Source organism: Centruroides sculpturatus, unplaced genomic scaffold, assembly GCF_000671375.1.
Source record: "Centruroides sculpturatus isolate CEXI.00-Female unplaced genomic scaffold, Cexi_2.0 scaffold39, whole genome shotgun sequence".
Lineage (NCBI taxonomy): Eukaryota > Metazoa > Arthropoda > Arachnida > Scorpiones > Buthidae > Centruroides > Centruroides sculpturatus.
The window spans coordinates 155863-183694 of NW_019384314.1; the positions used below are offsets into that span (position 1 = coordinate 155863).

A 27832-nucleotide genomic window follows, 5' to 3' on the forward strand; every position below is an offset into this window, starting at 1 on the left:
ATGAATGTAGTTAGTTATTATGTTCTAACAGCATAACATTTAACAATATAAACAGATAGAAATTTATCAGAAATAATGTGTTTTTTCTAATTTTATGATTAAATCAAATTTACATTTTCAATTTTCTACATGAAAGATTTTTAAGGGATTTTTCAAAAATAATAAGCATCCTTCTTGTGGGAGGGAGTCTTATCTTTTTATTTATTGAATACTTTGAGGAATATATCTCAATTTAATTATGAATAAACTCTATACAAAAGAATTAGTTAGCTGACATTATAAAATAAGATTATAGTGGTAATCAATCAGAGTAGTCCTTTTCTTATAACAGAACCAGTGAGACATTGTGAAACATTGACATCACTTCATCAAACGTGGAGACTAACAACTCAAAATTGTAATTTTTCAATACTGCACAAGACAAAGAAATTCACAAATGATTTAATAATGTTTGCAAGTATCAAACAATGAAAAGGAATTAGATATAATTTAGTTTTGTATTATGTCATGTTTAATCGTAATATATTAAACATGATGATTAAATTGATAGAAATTGATACATATATTTGTACTTTTAGATTCAAATTTTTCAGTTTGAGAATATATTTCTTTAACTAAGACATTGTGTGACTTTGTTGTATCACAATAGAATTGAGGTAGAGCCATAAAGAAAGAAGTAATTCTGCACTTGTCAGGCACAGAAGAGTCAATCCTGTACCTGACATTTGTGGACAAGTGAACTTTGCACTTGCTACAACAAAAGAGGCAATCCTTATACTTGTCAGCCATGGGAGAGTTGACCTTTGCACTAGCCTGGTACTGAGACAGATACAGAAAGAAAATCCTTGCACTGGCTGGGTACAGAGAGAGGTCCTTGCACTTGCTGATATGGAGAAACAATCCAAGAACAAAGCAATTGCCATTGATTGCTTTGTTCTTGTGTTTTGTTCATTTTTCTCACCTACTTTCTTTTAGGCACATGCAATGTTTTTATTTTTTATCTCTAGTCCTAAATTCCATTAGATGCACTTGTGGAGCAAGGATGTTGTCACTTTAATACCTCTCTCTACATTTAAAACAAAGTCATGGACCCTCATTATATTTTTAGACTTTTCATTGCAATTAATGCAAAATTACAAAGTTTTCTCAAAATTGGACCATTAAATTTTGAGAATGAATTCAATTCTATAAGCCCATAGAATAGTGGCTGCTGGTGGTCTGTGGACCACTGATGGTCCATGAGAAAATTTTGGCAGTCTGTGGAGAAATTTGGACATTGATCAACTCAAGGTTAAGCACAGTACTATGAAAGAAATAGAAAATGCTTGCTTTTTCTCACTCATTGGGGATTTTTATTTGAATCTAAACAAACATGAAGTGATTGTTATCAATAAATAATAATGTCAATAAATCAACAAATAATGTTGTGAGTGTGATTGTCATCCTTTATAGAAAAGAGCCAAGAATCCATAAACTTATTTCAAATATGCAGCAACAAACTTGACACGAATTCTTTATAATTAAACAAGTGAATTATATATTAATAATATAAAATGGAACTTTTATAATCATTATTCTATAGATGTTTGTATTGTTTAAGAAAACTCATGATATTGATCTGTGGAATTCAAAATTATGAGTTTAGTGGTCCTTGAGGTCAGAAAGGTTGGTGACCACTGGCATATGCTAGACCGTGGAACATTGCATGACAGTCACACAATTCATGCGATATTACTTTGTCACATGCACTTGTGCTATGACCTTATATCTCAAAAACCAAGTCATGGATTCCCCATGTTTTATTAGTTTTGGATTCCTCATTGCAATTAATGGCAAATAGAAAAGTTTAATCAAAATCAATTGAACAGATTTTGAGAATGAACACAATTCTGTAAGCCACATAGAAGCTTTGCTAATGTTCTGCTTCAATAATTTAATCAATTAAGGAAATATGATTATCTTAACCCTTAATTACCATTGTGCTATATTTGTTACATTTACATCATCATGTGGTCTCACAGACTACTCATTATTTAATAATATATATATATATATTTTACAAATATCAATTTGGTGTTTTAAACTGTCTTTTATGTTATAATGTAAGTTTGAAAAATAAAAATTTATTACAGAACCATTGATTTATTAACGTTTTGTGCTTGCAACAAAAGTAACCTAAATTATAAATCAAAATAAAAAGTCGAATAAAGTTTAACATCTATTTCAAAAATTAGAAGATATTCTAAATGAACATTTATAAAGTAATACTGTTTGATAATATAACATGAATAAAATATTTTAATTTTAAAATAACCGCGCATTAATTTTAGAATAGAAAAAATTTTTAAATTTTATTCTATAATTATTGCTCAATGAGATTGGGGCTTTTTGTGTTTTTACTGGAGTACTGGTATTAGGATTAACGAGGCCTGGATCGTACCCCTACCATGCAATGCATGTCACTACATGTACGCATTACTTGATATTTAGCAAATTTAGACATTACATTTGTTACAAAAATTGAAAGATTCATTTATTGTTCTGCATGTTATAAATTCGCAGCCATTACATTGTAAGTACACAATTATAATCTCTATTTAACAACATGGAAACCAAATTTTGAAAAATTTGCTGAAGATTTATTGCAACAAATATCCCATTAAATTTTGTTAGAAATTATTGTAGAATAATTTAAANTTCATCCCCAATTAGTCCGGATAATCGAGGTTCTACTGTACATAAGCATATTCTGTAATTCTATTTCAGTAATTCTATGTAACTTATCAAATAATAAATAAATGTATGTACCTGATTAAATTTATTATTATTTACGTAAAATAAGTAATTCACTTTTAGTTATAATTAGTTAGAATTTTTTTATGGCACTCAGTTATATGGGTTATAAGGCTGGGCTGTATACATCTAACACAGTAATTATAAAATTTACATACAAAAATATAAGAGGTACTTGAGAAACAACTAATGGGCTAATGGGGTACATCAACAAAAAAAGTTGAGAACCACTGGTCTAAAAAGAAAGGTCGGGTTGTCTGAAGTTTTTACTATGGAACATTTTAAAAGAAATAAATGATGATCACCCAAGTTTTTGAAAATGACTACGTCTTTTTATTTAAAAAAAAATGAATAAAATAATAATATAATTATTTTGCACATTCCACACAAATTTTAGTTCTGCATTCTAGACATATTGGATTCTTGCAACATCTTAGTATTTTGTAAATCAACTAGTACTGATTCTCTAATGCATTTATTATCACTTATTTCACTATCAGTGTTATAAGATGATGATTAGCCTTTATCATCATTCTTATGAATACTTTATACATTGCCTATATCTCTAAAAGATGCTTCATACTGCTTGAAAGACATTTCTCACAATCTGAATCACAATATCAAATATCATTTTCAAAAAGGAAAATTTTTAAAAAATCCATGAAAAGAAGCCATATTAGATATGAAAAAAATATACTATGTTCATATTGTGGTGTAATCTTTCAGACCACCCCTAAATTTTAAACTTGTGAAAATTGAAAAGTACTGATATAGAAATAACAAGCACACTTCTCAACTGCATAGTGCATACTAACAACAACAAACTTTAACTTTATGTTAGTGAGGAATCCTATAACAATGAACAAGTCAAGTATTCTTGACTTGTTCATTGTTATAGACATTGTTATAGTTCATTGTTATAGACATTGTTATAGATATATTGCATGACAGTGATTGAGGGTTAAGGCAACAGGGAGTGATCAGGAACAATTGTACACTGTCAGCAGCCTTGTTCTCAATATATAAGAATAACAGGTTCTTGTGCAAACATAGTTAATAATGTTAAATGTTACATTCTTTATAAACATATAAGCATAATGGAAAATATCAATATTCAAACTCACCATTAATAAAATAAAAATAGGAAAGATAATTTACATAAACAAAATCATAAAAAAAACAAATTTAATACATGAAATTTTTCCATTACAACTAATTATTTAAAGATGCAAGCAAGCACATACATTAGATTTTTGGAAAAGTATTCTCTTTTTTCTTCAGATACTAAGTTTGAGCAAGAAGTAAATGAGCACAAGTTCAAGACTATTTAATTTATTAATGCATATGATGCCCTGAATTTCATGAATATATTAAAAATAAATCTAAAAACTCACGCCAATGTTTGTATAACTTATGGATACAAATTCACTGAGTTCAGCATTAATAAAGTTCCTTTAGTATTAACACAGGCACTTTTGACGAATGTATAATCATCGTCTTCAGGTGAAAAGAACAAATTTTAACAAGACAAACGTGCAGGATGTTCCAAAGGAACAGAATATTTAAATTCAAACAGGCGTCCGGAAATTCCATTTAAGAACATGCAAATAATTTTTGATATGTTCGAATTTTTATATTTTACGATGCTAGCGGCGCATGCGTGGAAATGCTACCGCGTTGGTGATACGATGTTAGGTGCGTTTCGTTTTTTAGGCACCGATATAAGGTAATCCACACTCCGGGTAGATCGAGGGTGGAAACATTGCACGCTTCTGAAGTAGCTGTGAGAAGCGCTTCCCAGATAAACACAAGCCTTTGATTGTTGCAGCATTTAATTATTTCCGTTCTGGGCCATAACAGGTTGTAGCCTTGCTCGAGAACTTTTTTAGCCTGTTTGAATTTAAATATTCTGTTCCTTTGGAACATCCTGCACGTTTGTCTTGTTAAAATTTGTTCTTTTCACCTGAAGACGACGATTATACATTCGTCGAAAGTGCTTGTGTTAATACTAAAGGAACTTTATTAACACTGAACTCAGTGAATTTGTATCCATAAGTCATGAATATATTGAAGAACTTTATAAAATTTTAAAAAAAACTTACTTTTAACATAAAAACTAATGGATTTTAAAGTTTAAACTTTTTTAAGTTCTCTCTTAGGTTCAATTTTTATAACATAAAGGAGGCAAAATAATCTTAAGACAAGGTTCATAACACACATAACATGCATGTGCTTTTATAATTTTTTATTTTAAATATTTTTTAGTATTTAAATTGTTAATTGTATTTGTAATGGATTATATAGGAAGAGTTGATTGTATAGTCTTTAGATGAGATTTTTCAACTTAAAAGTAATTAATATTATATTATTCAAAATGATTTTTCATGTTTGTTATCTTTGAGGATATAAATATTTGGAGTCATGAATTAAACAAACTTTTTAAAAAATTGAAAGATTTTTATAGAAAAGATTATAATTATTTAATTGAAAATAAAGCAAAATTTATTTTATGATAGAAATTTCAGTACCTTACAATTTCTTATAATTTATAACTTTCATTAGGGACAACCAGGTCCAAAAGGAGATAAAGGATTGAAAGGTGATATTGGTCTTCCTGGATTGATGGGATCTCCTGGACTGCCTGGACCTCCTGTAAGTAAATTTAAAGAATAGAAATAAATTTTTTCTGTTTGTAAATCAATAATTTGTATATAAATATACTGTACTTTCATCTAAGCTAATATACTTATTTAAAATTAATTCAAACATACATGTTTCAAATATGAAATCAAGTAAACGTTAATTCCATTTGGTGTCAGTACTTTTGTAGTCTATTCTAAATAATACTAACAGTTCTGTAAATTGATTGAACTAACACTTGTTTCCATTTGCATGCTGTCAGGGTAAGACGGGCAGTAAAGGTGAAAAGGGAAACAAAGGAGATTTGGTATGTAATCAAAATTATAGTAAATGCATAATGTACTTTAATTCTTAATTTGTGTTTATGGAGAATTCTAAGTTCTAAATGTCAAGGCTTTGTGTATAAGATTTTGGTTAGAAAACTTTTAAATGTTTGCTGTTTAATTGTTTATCAATGATTTAAAATCATATTGCAAAGCTAATTTTGTTAATTATAGAAATGATGTCTAGGCATAGGCAGCAGTCTAGAACCATCTCCACATGTAGTCTTAATAGGAAATTTATCATGTTAAACAATATTAACCTGTTGCAAAATGGTGAATAGGCATATTGAGGGATGGAACTAAACTGTGGCCTGACTCTAGAATTTGTTTCCATAATTGACTTGTTTGTCTTTCAAACACAAACTACATTAACAGAATATTATTTGTTTGATGATTTTCCTCTTCTTCTAAAAACAGTGAAGTCCTATAATAAACTTTATATTTATAATCAACTGAGAGATATAGCAGATTATTTGTTAAAAACTGAGCCATGGAAATGAACAAAAAATTTCCCTTTTAACATCTTTGAAAATAAAAGCAATAAAATGTACTGTTGTATGCATAAAATGCAATATACTGTTGATCAAAGAAATAAAATATAGCTATTATATAAGTCACAAATATTAAAAATGATTTATATCTTGTATGAAAATACTATCATTGCAGTTCTGATTACAAACTAATAATAGTTGTTAGCAATTGCATCTTATAATACTGTAATTTGGTACTGAATCAGATCAGGCTGAAATAAAAGGTAAAAGGATACATTTCTTATTGTGCTATATTTATATTAAAATTTTATTAATTCTATCAATTTGTTTTGGGTAAAAACTTTTAATGATAATATTAATTACATTAAAAGTTCCTTACTTAAATTTTTGTATCCTTTAACAATATGATTGAAAAAGTTGTAAAATAACTATAATATATACTTTGTTTAAAAATACAAAAATAACAATTTTATGCTGTTAAAAATAAAAAAAAATTTATTCTAAATTGTCACATATTCTTATAGTATTTATCTAAAAAGTTTAGCCATCTAAAAATAAATAGATAAATTTAATGTTTCATATTTTCTTCAAGTGGCCTATATGGTTTATCTATATAATGTGAATTTTTTCATGACAAGGATATGAAATATGTCTGTAATAGGAGAAAAAAGTGTTTGTTTGAAGAAATGAATACATTTTTGAAAGACTTTGAGAAGAATTTATATGATTTTGATATAATCATTAAAAACATAATAGTTTTTGTTTTATACGGAACAGGCTCATAATTTCAACCCATCTGATTCTTTACACATGAAAACAGCTATACATTTAAATTTAAAAGCTATAAAAAACATTCCATAGGCTGACATAATATAATGCAATAGTCTATACAATCATGAACAAGATGATGCAAAATACTATTGGTTATGCAATTATTCAATAAATGTATATATTATAAGTTTAAATTATTTTTACCTTCATTACAATTCAAAAATTGAAAATTTCCATTTTTTTGGCAGTGTTTCTAAACAAGCAGCAGTGTACATGAATATATTTTTGAATATATATAACAATAATAGATGAATAATCTGAAACTGCTTAACAAAAAAAAATGATTCTCTTTAAAAGCATAAAAGTGATATTAGAAAGAATCTTTGGAATTAGATTATTTATTCTTAGAGGAACTACATGCCATAAAAAGTTTTCCAAATTTTGTCTGACCTTATCTCTGTAAAATATTTTAAAATAATGACTGTCTTGTCATTTCCAATTGTTGAAAATTGCTGGGAAAACTTTTATTATTCATCTTTATATAGATAATAAGAGAATATTGCAATTTTATATATATCTACTTTTCAATTTACTTAAAGTTTCATAGTAAAATTTAACAAATTATTTTTCCATGTATATCATTTTTAAAAATATGAAGGCTATTTTTTAAATAAGATCCATTTTTTAATAAGAAGAAAAATACTGTAAATATCATTAAAATATATTTTTTCCTATATTCTACATACTTTTATCTACTTTTCTTCATAATTTCCATTTTTGTTCAAACATTTGTCATACAGTTTTGTTCAAACATACCTCTCAACAATTTTTTGAATTCCAACTTCAAAGAAATCGGCCACCTGTGAAGAAGCACAATCCATGACTACAATTTCACTTCTTTGTCGTTGTTGAACTGTTGACCACCAAGGAACTCTTTTAAGTATCAAAACAAGTGAAATCTAAGTCACATTCTTTTAATTCAGTCATTCTCATGTATCTTGTAAACAATTGTATATATAGAAATAAATTCAATAATGATCAACTAGATAACATAGAAAGTTATAAAATTTTATTGCATGTGTAATCTTATTTGTAATTTACTTGATTGAACACCTATGTGAAACATTATTCTAATGCATGTTTTCAGATATCATAAGTTTCAAATTTCATGTCACATATTGTTGTACATTTATTCCCTCCCATCTAAAAACTGTAATGTAATAGAAATTAGTAACATTTGCTTGCAGACAGAAATAAAGTTTCAGTCTACAAATTTTAGTGTATATTACTTAATGGCCAGATGGCTGAACAGTTGGGGTGATCTGGAGGACCTTGAATCAAATCTGGGCAGATCAAAAAAAATCCCAGGAATTTTTTGGGTGGGTGATCTATCCCAGTAATGTTTGGCCCTGTCTATTACCACCCAGCTGTCCCATTGAGGGCCTGGCTGAATCCATAATGGGATTGATTAAACAGATCCTCTCAGTGCTCATAGGGCAGACAGTTAAAAAAATAAAATGTATATTGTTGATGCTTTTAACATGTGTAATGCATAATTCAGGCATTTTAATGTGTATATCACAGTGCATATAAATCTGCTTTTAGTTATATTAGTCATTTGAGAATAGGTTGAATATCTCTGGCGACCTGCCAGAGGTATTAAAGAAGCAAAGGAAAAGAAAGTGCATAGCACCCAAGCATTTTTAATTTGTTCTTTGGCTATGTGGGGTTCTTAAAGTTGTTGTTTATGTGTCATTTTTCATCATTTTGAAGCCAGTTACATAGCTAATCATATAATTCTATTTCTTAGCATCTTATGTATTAAGCAAGCAGACCTGCTAGAATGCAATGTGGACAGGATGCTAACTAAGCTAAAGACCTGATTTCCTTTATTACATGAATATAAAATAATACTAATTTCTTTTTTTATTCAGTACACCTGCCAGTATACTGAACAAATTATCTGGAATTGAGGTTTTTTTTACAGACAATGGTGACAGGGAAAAAACAACAAAACAATTAAAACCCTTCTCTCCTTTATGTACAAATTGAATCTCTGACTTCTGAAATTAATAGTAATGATCAAACTTGCTCAAGGATGCTTTAAAAAATTTACAAATGAAATTTTCCTTGGATGATCTGTAAAAGTGTTGTTCCTGATGGTGTTTGAAGTTACAATGAAAGAGGACACTTTTACAGTTCATCCAATGAAAATTCCATTTGTAAATTTTTTCAAAGTTTATACTAATGTCCTGGCTAAAATCTTTTTTATTAAATTGATCAAGGATGATTTAGGAAAAAAATTAAAAATATGTATTTAAGAATGTAAAATATACAATATTGAAGACATACAAGAAAATGTTTTGAGGTCTTCTAAACATCTATTTACAATCATTGGAACACAATCAACACTGGCAGTGTTGACCTTCTTTTATAGGTTCTTCCTTACCTATACTTATGAAAATTGTATAAAAGTTTCTATGATGTCCACTGAGTGTGTTACATTTTTAAATACATATTTCGTTATGGACTTTTAACTTTTATTTTCTTTACAATGAAAATTTTGAAAATATCCAATATTATAGGAACTTTTAAATAATTTGCATAAGTATAGGCAGGGAAGAGCCTATAAAAGGTCAACACTGGCAGTGTTGATTATGTTCCAGTGATTGTGAATGGATGTTTAGAAGACTTAAAAACATCTTTTTTTGTGTGTAAGTCTTCAATATTGTATATTTTTACATCTTTTAAATAAATGACTTGTGTAATTTATTTTTAAATAATATCATACAACTTTAAACTAGAAATAAATAATAAAATAAATTTATATATTTAATTGGCAGATACTAAGCAAAACTATTATTATAAAAGGTTAAAACTAAAAAAGATCATATAAAAATTAAAATTAAAAAAAATTGAAATTTTAAAAAATATTTTAAAAATTACTTGAAAACAATTAGTTAATAATCAATTCCATGATTAGATGATTATACAGTCTCAATTAATCATTCATCATTAACTGGCTAACTTAACAATTGTTCCATCATTAATATATTATATGATTAAAATGTTATTGTGTAGAAGGAAGTATAAGATATTTATTTATTAAATCCAAAACATTTTTGATTTATAGATACATATTCATGAGAACATAATCTACAAATGAGCAATTATTTATTGTGATATCATCACTATGTCAGGCTGCAATTTTTAATCATATTTTTAATTTATTTAATTTAAAATATATGCTTTCCACCTCAGATTATTAGTAACGGCTTGCCCCTGTACATCATACTTTTCCTTTAATAATAGAATTGTGTCAGTCATGTATTAACCACTTTCAGGGGAAAAGTTTTGAATTGAAATAGTGTGATTTCCAGTTTGCATTGGAAGTTTGTATATAGTTAATTGGGGTCTCCTGCCTCTAAGGTTTCCATATCTGGTCTTGTCTTTATCTATTTAACTCCATTCTCAAGATTAAGGGAAGACAGATGGACAAACAACAGTGAAAATTTATAAGACAATGTAGACATTGAGGCAATTTATGCTGGGCTAATGTAGACATTAGCCCAGCAAAGTTTGACATCTATAACCTGGAGCAATCATAAAATGGACAAATGACTATATTGCTAATTAGTCAGACTGTGCACCTCTCTAAGCAGAAAATCTAAACAAACTTAATATAAACTTATTAACTAGTTATATTATTTATTACAAATCAGATAAAGGTCAAAATATTTTATAACTGGCAATATATCTTCATGCAGGACTGTTGAGTGTTGTATGGGGCAATTTATTGGGTTGCAATTTGAAAAAATTTTAGCCTAGACTGAGCTCCTTTAGCCATTTCTTTTTAACTAATGAAATATGTTGAATGTTTCTTTATTAATGAAAAGAAGTCTTAAAGATTATATTTTCTGTTAGTAAAAATAATATTAGTTTTATAGTGGGTAGTAACCTGTACAGGCCCCTACATTTTCTCTGGGCCAAAGAAAAATTCCTTGGCTCTCCTCTCCTCTCAACAGTCCTGTCTATGTGGCAAGTAGAACATGCAGGTTTAGCTTTCTTTTAAGCCAATCTTTTGTCCAGAATTTTCTAAATTTTTGTAATTAATCTAATTTCATTTCTAATTAATACAAAAATTTGCCATAAAGATTGATCTAATGATGAAATAAGACAAACTCAAAGAATATTATTGGATGAAATCATTTCTATTGATAAAAATTATTCATTTTTCTAAGATGATGATCCTTAAGAAATCTAAAGAAAGCTTTGATTATTGATCATCTCATCTTCAAAATGTTAAAAGAGAAATTTAGCATTATTTCTGTTTTTGTAAACATTAAATTAACAAAGTTAAATCTTTCAATTTTGTATATTAAAATATATATGTAAATGATTTAAGAAGTATTTTTTAAATAGAATAACAAATTATTTAAAAAATAATTTACAAAAGTTAATACAACAGACTTTTATGTTTTCAGTATAGATTATTTTACTTAAAATCAATATACAGTAGCTATTTTAATTTTTTCTTATTTGTATTTTTTGTCTTGAAATGTTTATTCACTGTTCTTTTATGTAATTTTAATATAAGTCTCTAATATTTTCTTTATGTTAGTGCATATATCTTTTTAGATATTAAAAAAGTAAAATTTTTGTAATATTAACAAAAAACTTTTCATGATCACAATTCAGTAGTTTTACCTTCATAGTACTTATGCATTTACTGTAAGGTTCTTTTTCTTCAAATATTGATTACAGTTCATCAATTTTTATTTGATTCATACTCAGTAAAGTTTGGTGTTAAGAATAAGATTCATAATTTTGTTAATGTTAAGTAAGAAATTATTTTGTAGTAACAACAGTACATTAAAATCAAAGATGTTCTGCTGATGATGCATAATTGCTGATATGATATTCATTAATGCCAGCTCAATAATTCTGATGTAATTGACTTAGCATTAATATCTCAGATTCTTGCTGCCTGAATTTCAATAAAGGGTATAATAGAATTCCTACATAAATGGATAAATAATGCATTTATTTTTCTACTTATGTAAGAGTTTCTATTTATTCATTGAAAATCAATATGAAAAACTATAAGTATGATGTTAAAGCTAAGAGTTTAAAAACAGTTTACTCCCTGCATTTGTAATAAAGAAATATCCATTGCATCGAAACATTTAACTTTAAAAACAGTTTAAAGTTAAATGTTTCGATGCAATGGATATTTCTTTATTACTAATGCTAAGAGGCAGTACCAGATTAAGGATAAATGAGACTCCCAGCTATATCTAAATTTTGAGTCCCTTAACTTTTATGTATATATGTGCTATTCTTTTTATATTTAATTTATTCTTACAACAGAGATTTGTTGTTAAAAATATGAATTAACTGGCTAAAACATGTTTTGTGTGGTTTATGGAAATTATGTGTAATAACAAATATATTTTAATCAAAACATTTTTATCAAAAGAAATTACAGGCAAGGCTGTGCAGACTGTGTAAGAAAGAAGCCTCCTTATGCAACAAAACATACAATAACCCCAGTTAAAATAAAAACAATAAAAATGCAAATATAAAAATGTGTAAGGTATATACCCACCATGGGCAAATGCGGCTCTTTTTGAGATACATGCGGCTCTTGCTGAAAGTGTTAATTTCTGCTTTTTATTATTATTTTTACAATTTTATTTCCACAATTTTGTGGAAATATGTTTATTAAAAAAAATTCAATATTTGTTTTATATTATATTTATATTATATAATAAAAAAGTATAGAACTGCAGCTCCCATGCATTTTGCAAAATCTACATTTCAACTCCCACTGACCTCTTGCTTGCCCACCCCTGGTATATACTTTTAAAATTTATTTACAATAAATATCTTTCTTACGGCACATAAAATTATAAAATAATGATAAATGCATAACAGTAGAAAACTATAATATATGAGATTATAGAAAGACAAAAAACTGATATTATAAAGCAAACATACATAAATTGATAGAAAAAGATTGTATCTAATTTTACAGAAAGTTCTTGCATAAAGTAGTCTTCTAAAAAATTTTTTAAAACTATTGTAGTTAAAATGAAGATAATTTTTGACATTGCCAAATCTGGCAGCTTTTTGGAAAACATATTGTTGAATTAGAGACAGTTGGGTAAAATTCAGAATATATAATATTTTGGGCATGCATAATAAATAGAAATTGATGAATGTAAGCATAAGTAAAAAAAATAAAACATTAAAATATCAAAAAATTAAAATATAATCTGTCAATTGTCTAAAGCAGGAAATTGCAATCAGGAAAAAAATGACTTCTGGTGAGTCTGAAAACAGAGACTACAAGAGAATAAAACACAGATTATACTTTTTAACTCTGTTCTATTGGATACTAAGAAGTCCTTTTTTCCAGTCCTTTATGAATTTGGCTAGGACTATAATGGGGATAGCCAGTTAGTGAGAGATGAGGTCTGAAATATCCATTCCTTGAAGTATTTAATCAGTTTTAATTTAGATACATATATCTTTCTCTATTGACATTTGAAACCATTAAATAAATATATACATATAATGTGATTTCAAAATTTGGTAACACTGGTACTAAGTTATTATTTTTTAAATAATAATATAGGTAACTTGAATTTAGTTTTTTAATTTGTTAAGTTTCAGTTGAACTATGCTCTTCTCGTAACTGAACGTCTAAATTATGTTTGTTTTTGTGATTGTCTTTATTTTAAAATAAGAATTTTGTTCCACTTTTTAATTTTTTCTTAATGAGTGATTTTAAATATACAGTGGGTGATTGGTTAACGAACATAATCCGTTCCAAGACTTTGTTCGTTATCCGAATTGTTCGTTAACCGATTATCGATTTACCATAGGTTTCTATGGGAATTTGATTAATTCGTTCTGGAGACCTTCAAAAAATAAAAAATATAGACTATACTTTCTTATTACGTTTATTTATATGTAATAATAAAAATACATATATACACGGTCTTGCATTTTTATTAGTCATGTTTTTTCCGTTTGTGGGGGTTAATTAATTAATTAAAGAATCTGTCCAATGTCGATTGCTTTTCTGTCTTCTTTATGATTTTTCAGAAGTAATTAATAGCATTGTAATTGTAGAGAACCCTAGGCCTATTAACCTCAACCTGGTTTGGATGCCATTTTAAGACCGTTGTTCTGTCAGAACAACGTCCTCCCACTTCTTTAAAAGATCTTTAATAGCAGATATCGGCATAAATCTGCATTTTCATAAGAAAATGTAAAAGAATTGTTTCTGTCAGAAATATAAAAAGTTGGAATTACAAGGGAGAGTTTCAAAGTTCGGAAGAATACTATCCTATCAGTATATACTGGGTAGAACGTTGATGTCGACGTCTCCCGTGCTCCGAAAAGTTTTGAATTGTTGCCTGAAGACAAAGGAAGACCAATCGGTATCCGTTATTTTACGTCTCTTCTTTTTGTGTTCGTTCAGTCAAGTGTTCGTTATCCAAACATGTGTTCGTTGTCCGATCATAAAAATCTTTCGCGAAAGTGTTCGTTATCCGATTTGTTCGTTAACCGATCTGTTCGTTAACCAATCACCCACTGTATTTCTATAGAGTGCCAGGCTGTGAACGGCTCATGTATTTGTAAAATCTAAGTGACTCGTACAACATGGAATTCATATAAAACGGAATAATCAACAGTGTTATAGGGGGATTGACTGTGTTAATTCTTTATTTAAATAGTCTTTATAAAATAAAATTCTTGAAATAATTAATGATTTCATGGTTATGTAAGTTAAATTTTCCAAATATACAAATCTCTGATAAATACCTTTTTAAGCATTCAAACAATAATTTAACTTTGCAATGACAGAGTTAATAATAGGTATAAAAGTTCTTTTATTTTAAATTTTCATTTCTTCATAATATTATATCTGGTATTTTATTTTTTTCACAAAATGAATAAAGCAGATTATTGTGACTTTTTTAACAGTTTATCAAAATCATTATGATCATTATTTGAAGAAAGTAAACATAGCTCGTGTTTTTTAGCATTCAAATTTATCTTTGATTTTTTCTTCTATAGATGACAATAAACATCTTATTAGTTTGAGAAAAGATTGATAAGTTTAGTCTTTAAAGTTTTATTTGCTTTGTTCATTATAATTAAAATATCATTCCAAAGTTAGAGTAGTTTATAAAGCTGTTTCAAATTTTGTATGCTATTAATTAATGAATTAGTATGCATTTTTGTTTTCTTCTTATATTCATTACAAATAAACTATCAAGTGCTGTTTTTAGTAAATGAATTAGTTAATGCTAAAATAGTTAAAATTTGTTAAATTATGGGTAGGTGATAGTCAGAAATGAATGAAACGTGATTTTCATGAAACATTAGTTAAAAATAAGAAATGAACCTCTTCGTAAACGTTCGCTGGTGTGTAAACATGTATCACTGGAGTTACAAAGGTTTTTTGGATGTGGTGAATTAGTTCAAAATTTAAACAGTTAAATGATTCATTTTAATACATTACAGTTAATTCAGGTGGGCTGTTGATAATATAAAATACTCATGAACATAAGTATGGAATTAGAGAAGTTGTAGCTATGAAAATATCATTAAAACATTAATACATGAACATATATATATATGTTCATGTATTAATGTTTTAATGATATTTTCATAGCTACAACTTCTCTAATTCCATACTTATGTTCATGAGTATTTTATATTATCAACAGCCCACCTGAATTAACTGTAATGTATTAAAATGAATCATTTAACTGTTTAAATTTTGAACTAATTCACCACATCCAAAAAACCTTTGTAACTCCAGTGATACATGTTTACACACCAGCGAACGTTTACGAAGAGGTTCATTTCTTATTTTTAACTAATGTTTCATGAAAATCACGTTTCATTCATTTCTGACTATCACCTACCCATAATTTAACAAATTTTAACTATTTTAGCATTAACTAATTCATTTACTAAAAACAGCACTTGATAGTTTATTTGTAATGAATATAAGAAGAAAACAAAAATGCATACTAATTCATTAATTAATAGCATANGCTTGTGTTGTTAAAGATGAGGGAATAGGTAACATGACCCCTTCTAAATTAAAAAAAAAAAAAGGAAGTCATTCATAAACCTTGGCTGAATATGTTATACATTTTATAAATTTTATATTATTAGTTTTTTAAAAGGATTTTTTTGGAAAATGGAAAACTTTTTTGTAAACCTTAGTTAGATGAGACAGCATGACAGAAAAAATACCAGAAATCCTTCTGTTACATTAAATTGAAAAAGTTAAATTACAAATAATTTTAAAAAATGTCTACTGGAGTATAACAAAGCAACTGAAGAGGAGCAAAAAAGCTTGAAACAGGTTTTGCATATTAATGGATAACTCCAGTTTGTTTATATGTCAATGAAAGAGGATTTAGAAAAGGACTTATGTTGCTTAATCTTCAACTTGAAGATAGCACAATATAGAATAAGGTGCAACATGCTTCTACACTATCAAAATAAGAATAACATTTATCACAGATAAAATTATATTTTTGTATTTTTATCAATGATTTATACTATATAAATTTTAAACATTAAACAATTTCATTTAATTATATTTTTTCTTCTTTCTGGTACTTTTACAAATATTTCAGCTAATTTGACTTTAGTGTATGAATTTACTTCAAAGATTATTGTTGCTTATAAGTTAAATATTCATTTGTTTCTCTTTCATATCTTTGGCAACACTTTTACTCATATTTTTAAATTTTTACCTCTTACCTCTTAGAATCCACATGCAAATTGAGTGCTTGATAAATTTATTTCTATTCCATCTTTATGTATACTGTATTAATTTCTATATGCCTGTGAAAATCTTTTCTATTCTTTGTAATCATTAACCAGATCATTAATAATCTTTTCTGAATTCTATTTATTCTATGTATATATGAAACATAGAATCAAATTCTATGTTTCATATAGCTGGAGAAATTTTAATATAGTTAGAATCACAGTCATGTTACTTTAGCTTTAACTTCACCGAAATCATTGTGATAATGTCCTGTTTTTATATGTTTACTTCTCTATCTTATTTTGACAACTTTTTGATGTCTTAATTTTAAAATGGCACTTTTCTGTTAAATTTCTTTATCATATGTAGTGCATCCTATATTTGTTCTAAATTAATAAATCATTGGCACAGAAATTCTTGGAAGGTATTCTATTCTTATCTAACCATAAGCATACAGAGAAGTAACAAATGTCTCTCCCCAGCCAATTTCAAAAACTAATAGGGCAATCACTGTAGACCTTTTGCTGATTGAGCATCACTAAATGACTTTCTTCAACTCTTCTATCAGAAAGGGCCATTGTAATCTCTGTCCTTAACAAAAATAGAACAACATTGTCAATTACAAAGTTGTAGCCCATGAAAAAATACATACTATTATCTTTTAGTGCATTTTGAAGTATCAAGTGAGTTCCTGGAACAAGCTGTGAAATATGACAGGTAAATGCTTCACTGCACAACACATAAGGGAAAAGCAGTGCACAATTGTATAACAGAAGAGCATGTGAGAGTGGTTGATTGTGCAATTCAAGCATATCTTGCAGAAAAACAGCTGTTTGCATCTATTATGAAAGGTAACAAATGAGGGCAAAAGATTTCTTGAATGTATCTCTGTGCTATCAATGTCCCTTGCATGGCACAACTAGGAATGACTTTATGAGATGGCTCCCCAGACTAACATGCCAGCAGTAGTGTTCCACTCAGCACTAAAGATGGGATTGAAGCACTCACCAATGGTCCTCAACATTCTAACAGATCCATCCCAAACAGAACAGACAAAAGATGATATACTGCCAGTCTGTTGCAGTCCATTCTTCTCCATCATTGCACCATTGATTTGGAAACAAAACAATGCTGGGTGCTAATGAAAGGATGCCTAGTGGTTACAATGCATGCAAATTTGCTTGGACCAGTTGCATGCTAGTAGTATGGAAAGAAATGGGGTTCTACAGTGAAGCTTTTGCTTTGATAGTAGACAAAAAAGCCATTACAACTGTCTGTGATCATCTCAGACTATTGTTTTTCCTGGTAATCTGTCTGGGGTGTCCAGAGCTTGTTCGCCATGTATATTTGTCTTGACATAGCACTTACCCCAAAATCTTCTCTCACTCAGTTCATAGTTGCCCAGATGATAATTTTGGCAAAACTGTCCTGCTTCCCTATAGCCTTTCTCAAACTCTGTCTGCTTTGCATAATGTCTTTGACTGCATTGTACAGGATGTCTGGCATTTGAAAACTTCCAAACAACAGGTACACTGAAAATTAGGACCGGAGTGAGACTCTTCAACTCTTTTTATATAATATTAGGGTAATGATTTTATGAGGACAAAAGATTTCTTGAATGGAACTGTTGGTAATATTTGATATGAACCTGGACATCTGTAATCATTTACATGCCTGTCTAAGGCATAGCTGTATGCCAAGTTTTTGCAATAATTGGATAATTCTATCTGGATGCAAGACTTTTTTGATAATAAATATATTTCAACTAAAAGCAATGAAAATGAGAATTCAGACTTAAATCATAATTAATTAAGTCAAAGCTCTTGTGATTTAAGAAAATACATAATTATTTATACCAGAACTATGTTAAATTCTTGTTCACTTATATTTTTTTAACAATTAATTTTTAATATAAAAATAAATTAAGTAAACATGGGCATCTGCAGAAAATTATTTGGGGGGATTTTCAAAGTATAATCAAAGTATTGACTTTACAGAATTGAATACAAACAACAAAAAAGAAAGCCAAAAGATTACCAGCACTATGTCAGGTGAAGACAAAACTTTTACTTGATGTATTCTTATATTAGTTTCTTAGGTTGGATACCGTTGACGGTCTTGTTCTTTGCTTGTGTTGTTAAAGATGAGGGAATAGGTAACATGACCCCTTCTAAATTAAAAAAAAAAAAAGGAAGTCATTCATAAACCTTGGCTGAATATGTTATACATTTTATAAATTTTATATTATTAGTTTTTTAAAAGGATNATTACATGTATCTACATCAGGCTCCTATTAAGTTTATAAAAAGTGTAAGTATTCATTTAGTTTCTTATTTAAATACAAAAAAATCAGTTCTAGAAGTTTAAAAATTTTATTGATTATATTTAAACATTTTCAAACTTTTCATAGTTCTAATTAAACATTATTTTAGAATTTGTTTAAAACTTTTAGTTTATTTATGTTTACTGAAAGTAAAAATCTGGTAAAAAAAATTTATGACAAATATATGATTAAAAAGTTCCATAGGATAGAAGAAACACTCCAAAAAAAGGAATAAATTAAAATAGCATCTTCTATTCTAGAGAACTGTTAACCTTGTGTTTATCTTAGATTTTTACCAATGATATATTTTTATAATGTGCCATCACCAGAGGAATGATTTTAACAAGTTTTACATAGTGAGTGGAGAAATGCCTCAAAATAGAGGTCAATTCCTCCATTTAATTTTGTGTTTCTGGTGTATGAAAAGGACAAATTATGAAAATGCTTTTTAATATTTTTGGAGTAGTTCTTCTATTCTAGAGAATTATTTAATAAATAATCTGCTTTATTGATGTAAATAAAAAAACCAAAAAGTATCATCCCAAGTACGAGGGGTGTTCAAAAAGTATTGGACCTTTATTTTTCCCGCGTAAACCAATGATGCACGTGAGGTCTCTTTCTGTGGAGTTGTGGAGGGGACACTCATGCACAGTCCTGAATTTTTTCCTGCCTGCAGGAAGCATCAGTCGCTGGCAGTCAGCCTATGAGTGAGGATGTGTAGTGAGTGCTCGTCGGATTCCACTAAGTTGGAAAATGACTGAACAACGGTGAGCAGTGATATTGCATCAAATTTTGCCAAAAGCTTGACAATACCCAAGTGGAAACCATTCGCAAGATTCAGCAGGCTTTTGGGGACGATCCTCGAGGCCAAAAAAAGTGCAGCAAATCCGCAACAATGTTAAGATCATGTTGACAGTTTTTTCAACTCCCATGGGGTGGTGTATCGTGAGTACGCACACCACAAGGCCAAACCATTGCAAAGGAGTACTACCAGGAGGTCCTTCATCGTCTTTGTGATGCTGTGCAATGCAAACGACTGGATCTGTGGTCAACCAAAACTTGGCAGCTCCGTCATGATAATGCACCCATCCATTCTGCCATCTGATTCGGACTTTCGTCGCCAAACACAACATTCGTGTGGTTCATCATGCTCTGTACTCTCCCGACATGGCTCTGTGTGACTTTTGACTATTTCCCAAGCTGAAAATGCCACTAAAAGGAACCCGATTTTAGTCAAGAGAAGACATCATGTGGAATTCGATAGATCAGCTGATGGCCATTCCAAAAGATGCATTCCAGCAGTGTTTCCAGCAATGGCAGGAGTGCTGGGAGAAGTGTATACATTATATACATTACCAAGAAGACTACTTTGAAGGGGATTAGGGTTTTGTACCTCAAAATCAATGAATGTATTTTTGCCGACCAAAGGTCCAATACTTTTTGAACAACCCTCATATTTTTAGACAAAATTAAGAGGTCTTTCATTATACATCAGTTCTTCAGATATATCTATCTTCAAAATACCTTCTCATCATACACCACTTCTTAGAATACAATATTCAAATTTTGAAAATTTTCTTTGAACATTATTTAATTGGTTACATGAGATGGCCAAATGGTTGAGCAGTTAAGGTGTTATCACTCTGAAGACCTGGAACAAATCTAGATAAGTCAAAGAGTCTCAGAAATTTTTTGTGATGTTACTCATCTGAGATATATCTGGTCCCTGTCCCTCACATCCATCCACAATGGGATGGTTGGATGTGAGGGACAGAGCATATCTAAATAATCAAATTTCTTGAATGCAAAACTTATATTCAAGGTACTTTGATAATATAGATTCGACAGTTCGTCCTTTCAAAGTTCTTGAATTCAAGAATTTTAAAGTAAAATCTGTTCTACTAGATTCAAGATCTTGAATGCTCCAACCAGTCAGGTAAAGCATTTTTGTCACATGACAAAATGGCAATTTAGATACTGGAGAATGTGAAAAAGCCTTTAACTGAGGATCAGTTCAGATCTAATCTCTGAAACTCAGCCTTCAATTATTTTACAAGAGAAATAAACATATATGGAATAGCCACAGAATTGGCACATGCATTCTCATGCAATGTCAATGACATTAAAAAAAATGAAATACTTTGAGAACTCGGTATTGGCTGAATATTCGGAAATTTTTATATTTCAAAAAAAGTGGAACATTAACATCAGCAGTGTATTAATCCAAGGAGATATTCTAGAGATGATGCTAATGATGTGATGAATGACTCTGTTTATCATCATTATAATTTAACTAATGATTGAATAAAAGAAACAAATATTTATTGTGACAATGTCACAATGCTGGGCTGCAATTTTTAATCATATTTTTATTTCTATTTTTTCTATTTCTATTTTTATTTCTAGAAACAACAATAGAAACATGACATGGTTTCAAGTTATCAAATCATATTTTTAATTTATTTAATTTAAAATATATGCTGTCCACTTCAAATTAGTAGTGGCTTGCCTGTGTACATCAACTTTTCCTTTAACAATAGTCGTGTTGATCAGCTATTAATTGCTTTCAGGGGAAAATTTTGAATTGAAATAACATAACATGACTTCCAGTTTGCATCAGCAGTTTATGTATAGTTAATTGGGGCCTCCTGCCCCTATGGTTTCCATATCTGATCTCATGTTTCATTTATCTAACTCCATTCTCAAGATTAAGGAAAGACAGATAGATGGACAACAGTGGGAATTTATTGTCTACAATTTTTTCAAATTGCAGCTCAATTACATATGGTTTTTTTCAGACATTATGCAAAATTTAAAATTATTTTTTATAAACATTATTACATTCAATATTTTTATTTTAATTCTCAGGTGGATGGAAATTATCATGGAACTCGAGAATTTGTGAGTATTCTAAAATGAATTACTTATTACATTTAAAATCAAGTAGATAATTTAGTAAAAATATTTTATCCCATAGCTAATTGGACCTCCAGGACCAGCTGGTCGACCAGTGAGTAAATATTTTTATTTATTAATTTCATTTATTACTGTTACATTTATTGAATAAAATAACTGATTAAATTAGGGAGCCCCAGGCATTCAAGGACCGCCAGGAATTAAGGGTGAGAGAGGAACTGATGGACAAAAAGGAGAGATGGTATATTTTTATGAAATTCCTTAATATTATGATTCTCTAAAAGATAAAGTGTAAAATTTTCGTTTTCTGTTTTGTAATAAGGGAGACAAAGGAGAAAAAGGTGAAATGGGCCCAATGGGATTGCCAGTAAGTAATAAACTTATTTTCAACTATATCTGTAATACACTCTCACTGTTAACTAAATCAATATAAATATTGATTTGATGTTAACAATGACTTGAGAGTTTAACATAGAAAAAAAGTTAATTAACAAGCACTATCATTATATCTGATTCATAAATGTAAATCGATTTCTAGCCACTTGTCATTTAATTTTGGATACAAATGAACAGGTTTGAATGGTTATATATATATAGAAAATAAATTCTTAAATTGTACTATAAATTTAGTTTATATTAATAATAATTAAAATCTTAAGGTCTAATTGAAATTTACAAATGAGCAAAGCATTGACATTATTTTCCATTTTGCGTATCACACATTATTCAATATGTATCACTTCTGTTTACAGTAAACAGAAGTGATACATATTGAATAATGATAATTACATTATTCAATCCTTCTTCTAATTAATTCTAGATATTTTAACAAAGCAGACAAATGGCTGACTGCCAATAATTGAAAAATTAAATGGAAGATATATAATGATCTTTAAAATAGTTATTTAATGTCAGTGAAAAAGTAGAGAGAAAGACATTAAATTACACATTATGTTCTCACATTATAACATTAACTGATTTCAAAATATATTATCCTAATTTTATAATCAGTTAATGAGAATCAATCCAGGTTGATATCTTAATCTTTCTAGTTTTTAGTACATCTCATTAGTTCAAACTTGCCAAATGAAAAGAATTTTTATTTGACAAGTAAGTAATGGGAAGTAATTAAAACTAATGATCTGCATTCTATCTGAAGAATTTTGATTTTATCTTCTTTTGGCTCTGTTTCTTTTTCTACCTTTATTTTAACTAAATTCCTGCAGATTGAAATGTACTTTCTTAAGAACTAAGTACAGTACTTTAAAATACATTTTAAAACTATTAAATTTATTTTTATTTTAAACTCATTCAATAAAAAGATTTTATAATAAAATTGCCATTTTTATTTAAAAAATCAATTTATAAAAGAATTTTTATGGATACATTCTTCATGAGGAAAATCATAAAAATAAAACAAGATACAGAAATTAAATTTACTAAATAAACATTATACAGACTTCTCCGAAAATCAGTTAACTACATTTTATTTCATGTGTGTCCAAGTACATTTGTAAATATGATTCATAAATTAGTTGTGTTTTTCCTTTATGAAATTGGCACAGAAAGTTACAAAATAAGACACTGGCTTAGTTTTTACAATGGTTGACTTTTTGCCACATTATATACATTTTCAAGAAACAAATTTATTCTTCTACTTTAGAATACTCTATTTTTAATGTTATTGTATTTTGTTTTTTGCTTGATTTACCGGAAGAAGGCTTTTAAATTAAGGGCATGAAAATAAAACATTTGTTTTATTTTCATGTGCTGGAAACTTGAATATGTCAATGTATTTGTTTAACTATGGTTCTAGTTAGTTCTTTTTAGTTCAAAAAATTGTTAAAAATTAAGAAAAAAATTATTTTAATGAATGAGAAAAAATTAATATGCATGGGTTTATTAATTTTGAGTAATAATGAACTGAATGAAAAAATAAATTTTATTAGAACCAAAAACAAATTAATGAACTCATCAATCACAAAAATTCACAGTATTGATGACTGGTTTTTAAATAAAATAGAAATAATATAAATTTAAAAAATATGATTATTTATTATTTAAATCCCTTTCTATATTTATATCTTCTTTTAATTATAGATAAATTTAATCATTTCAATTAATTCAGATAATTTATTAATGGTAAATAATTGAATTGCTATTGCTGTTAAAAATAAGTAAATTATTTATAATAATCTAGTTTAGTAAATCTTCACTCCCATCTCTTTTCTCTTTGTTTTTAATTTTGAGATTTAATTATATTCTGTATTTTGATGTAATAAATTTAATACTTTCTCTTTATAAAAATAATATTTCATAATTTTTAATTCAACGTCTAATTAAAATATATTACTGTCAGTACAGAATTTAAGAGTTCAAAAGTCCTTTGTTAAATGTGTCCTGAATTAGATAGCAGATGAATGTTTCAAGTTTTCTCTTATCTAAAGCTGAGAGAAATTTCAAAAAATTTTAATCGTTATTTAATTTAGGATTTTTTTAAAGTAAAGAATTGCTTTGAACTTTTAAATTAAGGAAAAAAGAATTGAAGATTGGAATATGTTATGTAAAATCTTTCTTACAATATTTATAATTGTTTCAAGTTTCTAAAGAAATAAATAAAAAGGTTATTAAAAATGTCCAAGCTATTATTATATTTAAACTTAAAGTTAAAAATAAAAATATTTTTAGCTTTAATAAGATCAGTCATACATTCTAAAATAATAAGTAAATAATAGTGTTATTCATTTCTGGGCATTTGATTTTTATCTACGAATGTAATTTAGCAATATTTTATTAAATATGTGAAAAAATAAATAAATATTTATAAAATTATATTGAAAATATATACAGATGTAATATTTTTTTTTTCTATGTTAAGGGTCCAATGGGTTTACGTGGAGATCCTGGAATACCTGGAAAAGATGGCAAAATGGGATACAGAGTGAGTATTTAATATATCTTAAAAGATAAATTGTGTTAAAACTAATAAAAATATATGTATATATTTTATATTGTTTTATTTTTTTATATTAAATTTTATAAATATATTTTGTCATTATTGAATCATTTATTTATTAATCATTGTTGTTTGTTTAAAAATATAATGTAAAACTGAGCTTCAAAAATAACAAAAGTCAAGCTTTATTGGAGTATCACAAAACATTCATACCCAAATACTTATGTTTTTGGTCATCATTAAGAATAACACTTCAAACAATATACTATAGTTACAAAATATTAAAGAATAGTTTTAAAGTTTTAATGTACAATATACTGTTTCATTAATACGTAATACTCCGATAAAGCATGACTTGTATAAATTTTTAAGTTAAATTAGAGTTATAGAAATGTTTCTGTTATTAGTGTTATTAGTGATTACAATGGTTAAAAAAATAAACTTTTTTTTTCTGTTAAAATATATTTATAAGATTTTGTTGCTTGCAGAATACAATACATATTTATACAATGTTTATTATTCTATTAACATTAAAAACAAGGGATAAAAAAAATCACAAAATCAAAAATTTTAACTTCATTATATTATTAAAAATTTATATAAATTTATTGCTGAATTAAGAGAGAACTCCTTCAAGTTTTGCATTCCATGTGGTGGGATAATCCTGAATGAAATGGACTAAGCACTTCAGGAATATGAACTCCTGATAGGATCACTCAAGATGTGATGGACAGACATCCCAATCACTTCTGTCTAACTAAAGCATATGAACAAATATAGGAACAAATATAGCTGAGGAGTGGTGAGCCAGCTGCATTAATCAATCAAAAACTTATTAGAATTTTTCAGTTACATTGTATATGTAGTTTTTTTTAATAAAAATAAAAATTACAGGTAATTCTGAATATTCTGGTCAGTGAATGATGGTCAGCTAGAGACTTATTAATGATAAAATTCAAAATTACAAAAAATTGATTAAATTATCAAATTTAATTAAAATAAAAAATATAGTTCAGTTTTTATAAATCAGTTACTTATTTTTCAATTTAATTAATAACTATTTAATTCTTTTATCCAGTTCTAGAGACAATATTGTCAAATGGTCTATCAGATTAAGGCAAATTTAATATAACCCAATACAATTATTTGGCAATACTAACTGAACTGGACTGTCATATATCATATGTTACTATTGTGGTTGGGTAACACCTCAACAGTGCTATACCTTCCTAGCTCCCAGCTGAAAGACAAATCTGTTAGCATAAAATATTATGTAAATTGCTAACATACAAATTGAAGGAAGTCAGATGCACACCTTTTTTCAATGTTCATCACATTATAGGTTAATATGAAATTTTTTAACGAATATACCCAACAAATGCACTTTTTTTGATCCAATTAATTCATTTCACTAGTAAGTGTAAAATTTTAAAATATGAAAGGTTAAAAATATATAATACCATATGTAACTGTGTTATTTCAATTGATGCAAAAGGCTAGATAATAAAACCATTGTTGCATCAAAACACATCATTTTCTCCCATCTCCACTATATAATTGTGAATGGCACCTTTTGCTGATGCCCTTTATTGACTGTTGCCAATGTTGACAATTTATCTATTTTGTAGCTAGATCCAACGATTTTCACTTTGCATTTAGCTATCAAAAATTATAACTTTTTTTTATTGTCAAGATAGTATTTAGCTAGTTTTTCCATTTTCCTGTAGCTACAAACACATTTTTTTTGGTGTTAATATAATACTTTATATATAACTACATTTGCATTACAAGTTAACTATTTTTATTTGGCTGCTGTTGGCAGCTGGACCTGCCAACAGCAGCCAAACTACATGCTGGAAATGTTAATTTGTGTAATGCTTGAAGATTGTTACAGTGGTTCATCAATTTTTTTTTCCCCTGTGTGAACAAAATGTCAACTGTATTGAAACATAAGTTGATGCAGATTGCTAAGGAATATTCAGAAGCAATATGCAGCAATGGGTCAGTTCTTTTATGCAATATATGCAATTGCAGGATAAAAATGGACTCAAAGCAAGAGTTAAACAACATTTTTTTAAAGAAAAAAAAAACCCATTCTGTATTTGAATTGTGTTCTGAAGATGAGACAAAATGTTTCAAACGAACATTTAAAAGCTTCAAAAGACTCCTTAACTCTTAACATTTTTAATATTTATAAAATATTTTTAAAGAATTGAAAATGAGAGGTATTATTAATAAATGTTATTCTCTATTTAATAATTATTTAATATCAAAAAGTTATTAGTTGTTTAATATATAAATAAGTGTTATCAGTTAAATTTAATTATAAAATTGCCATTTTTATTTAAAAAATCAATTTATAAAAGAATTTTTATGGATACATTCTTCATGAGGAAAATCATAAAAATAAAACAAGATACAGAAATTAAATTTACTAAATAAACATTATACAGACTTCTCCGAAAATCAGTTAACTACATTTTATTTCATGTGTGTCCAAGTACATTTGTAAATATGATTCATAAATTAGTTGTGTTTTTCCTTTATGAAATTGGCACAGAAAGTTACAAAATAAGACACTGGCTTAGTTTTTACAATGGTTGACTTTTTGCCACATTATATACATTTTCAAGAAACAAATTTATTCTTCTACTTTAGAATACTCTATTTTTAATGTTATTGTATTTTGTTTTTTGCTTGATTTACCGGAAGAAGGCTTTTAAATTAAGGGCATGAAAATAAAACATTTGTTTTATTTTCATGTGCTGGAAACTTGAATATGTCAATGTATTTGTTTAACTATGGTTC

At 27.8% G+C, this 27832-nt stretch overlaps 2 protein-coding genes across 7 annotated transcripts in view; one reads left to right on the plus strand and one right to left on the minus strand.

The window, feature by feature from the left end:
- Positions 1–27832, plus strand: part of LOC111622860 (collagen alpha chain CG42342-like) — a 120470-nt gene that overhangs the window by 73400 nt on the left and 19238 nt on the right. For 5 of the 6 annotated variants that reach the window (XM_023365299.1, XM_023365325.1, XM_023365334.1 and 2 more), the window contains 8 exons: positions 5356–5445; positions 5696–5740; positions 19116–19139; positions 22021–22053; positions 22130–22162; positions 22238–22309; positions 22391–22435; positions 24947–25009. In XM_023365299.1, coding sequence (XP_023221067.1) covers positions 5356–5445; positions 5696–5740; positions 19116–19139; positions 22021–22053; positions 22130–22162; positions 22238–22309; positions 22391–22435; positions 24947–25009 — 405 coding nt within the window. The remainder of the gene's footprint in view (positions 1–5355; positions 5446–5695; positions 5741–19115; positions 19140–22020; positions 22054–22129; positions 22163–22237; positions 22310–22390; positions 22436–24946; positions 25010–27832) is intronic. The other variant, XM_023365314.1, reaches the window with a different exon arrangement.
- Positions 1–27832, minus strand: part of LOC111622891 (UPF0602 protein C4orf47 homolog) — an 86506-nt gene that overhangs the window by 5592 nt on the left and 53082 nt on the right. The window contains exons 12-13 of the transcript XR_002756361.1: positions 18867–18999; positions 5322–5443 (exon numbers count right to left, since the gene is read on the minus strand). The gene's annotated coding sequence lies outside the window, so the exon portion shown is untranslated. The remainder of the gene's footprint in view (positions 1–5321; positions 5444–18866; positions 19000–27832) is intronic.